Source organism: Aethalodelphis obliquidens, unplaced genomic scaffold (genome assembly GCF_003676395.1).
Source record: "Aethalodelphis obliquidens isolate GAN/ISIS:26980383/991018 unplaced genomic scaffold, ASM367639v1 scaffold91, whole genome shotgun sequence".
NCBI lineage: Eukaryota > Metazoa > Chordata > Mammalia > Artiodactyla > Delphinidae > Aethalodelphis > Aethalodelphis obliquidens.
The window spans coordinates 1,289,984-1,291,617 of NW_020838035.1; the positions used below are offsets into that span (position 1 = coordinate 1,289,984).

The 1,634-nt window shown below is 49.4% G+C and overlaps 1 protein-coding gene across 1 annotated transcript in view; it reads right to left on the bottom strand.

Annotated features, from left to right (window-relative positions):
- The window catches only part of DHRSX (dehydrogenase/reductase X-linked), a 202,961-nt gene that overhangs the window by 41,308 nt on the left and 160,019 nt on the right, over window positions 1-1,634 (bottom strand). Inside the window, exon 5 of the mRNA XM_027095502.1 lies at window positions 1,017-1,224. Within this exon, the coding sequence (XP_026951303.1) occupies window positions 1,017-1,224 (208 nt within the window). The remainder of the gene's footprint in view (window positions 1-1,016; window positions 1,225-1,634) is intronic.

Sequence of the window (1,634 nt, forward strand, 5' to 3'; positions counted from 1 at the left end):
GGAGGGGAGGGGGAGGGATGGACTGAGACTCTGGGATTAGCAGGTGCAAACTGTTACATTTAGGATGGATAAACAACAAAATGCTACTGTAGAGCACAGGGAACTCTACTCAATATCCTGGGATAAACCATCATGGAAGAGAATGCGGAAAAAAACGTATATATGTGTATAACGGAATCACTCTGCTGTACACCAGAAATGAACACAACATTGTAAGTCAACTATACTTCAATTAAATAAATTTTTTTAAATATATGCTTCTCAGTTTCCTCAAGTGTAAAATGACGATAATAATAGGATTTACCTCAAAGCATAAATATAAATAGACTGATATGGACGTGTGAGTGCCAGTTAGCAAACAATTGTTAATACGGGCAGACCTCACTCTACTGCGCTTCACCGATACTGCATTCTTTTTACACACTGAAGGTCTGGGGCTGCCCCGCGTTGAGTAAGTCTCCTGACGCCGTTTTTCCAACATCATTTGCTCGCTCTGTGTCTCTGTGTCACATTTCGGTCATTCTCGCAGTATTTTAAACTTTTCCATTATTATTCTATTTGTTACAGCGATCTCTGATCGGGGAGCTTGGATGTTACTACTGCAAAAAGATCATGACTACCTGTAGGCTCAGAGGATGGTTAGCCTTTTTTAGCAATGAGGTATCTTTTAATGAAGGTGTGTACACTGTTTCTATAGCCATGATGCTATTGCACACTTACTAGACTACAGTGTAGCGTAAGCATCACTTTCAGATGAACTCGGAGCAAAAAACTTCGTGTGACTCGCTTTACTGCAATATTTGCTCCACTGCTGTGGTCTGGAAGCAAACCCGCAGCATCTCCCAGGTCTGCCTGTGTTAGTCAACACAGCTTTCACCTCGAGACAGGCTGATGTACAAACGTTTGGGGGTGTGAACCGCCATCCCCTGGGACGAGCACCCTGCCCAGTGCGTCGTGGTGACGGGTCACCCTGACCGTCCTGGCAGCACCCGAGACCCCTGGCGACTGGCACCCACCTGCTCTGAAGGTCGTCCAAGTTCAGTTCCCCGACGTAGTGTGTGGCCGAGGACACGGTCACCACCCTCGCGCTGCAGCCGGGGGCACCCGACTCCCGCAGGGTGTCCAGGAGGAGGTTGGTCAGCAGGAAGTGCCCCAGGTAGTTCACACCAAAGTGCTCCTCAAAGCCGTCCTCGGTGGTCCCCTGCGGCACCATCATTACACCAGCTGCGGACACAGGAGGGTTCAGGGACAGTGAGATGGGAGGAAATGGGATGAGGATGGCAGGAGATGGGAGGAGGCGGGATGGGAGGAGGCGGGATGGGATGAGGTGGGATGGGATGAAGTAGGATGGGATGAGATGGGATGGAATGAGGTGGGATGGGAGATGACATGGTTTGGATAACATGGGATGAGATGGGATGGAATGAGGTGGGATGAGAGATGACATGGTTTGGATAACATGGGATGAGATGGGATGGAATGAAGTGGGATGGAATGAGTTGGGATGGGAGATGAGACGGTTTGGGTAACATGGGATGAGATGGGATGGGATGGGAGGAGATGAGGTGGGATAAGGTGAGATGGGATGAAGATGGAAGGAGATGAGATGAGGCTGGATGGGATGGGGTGGGATG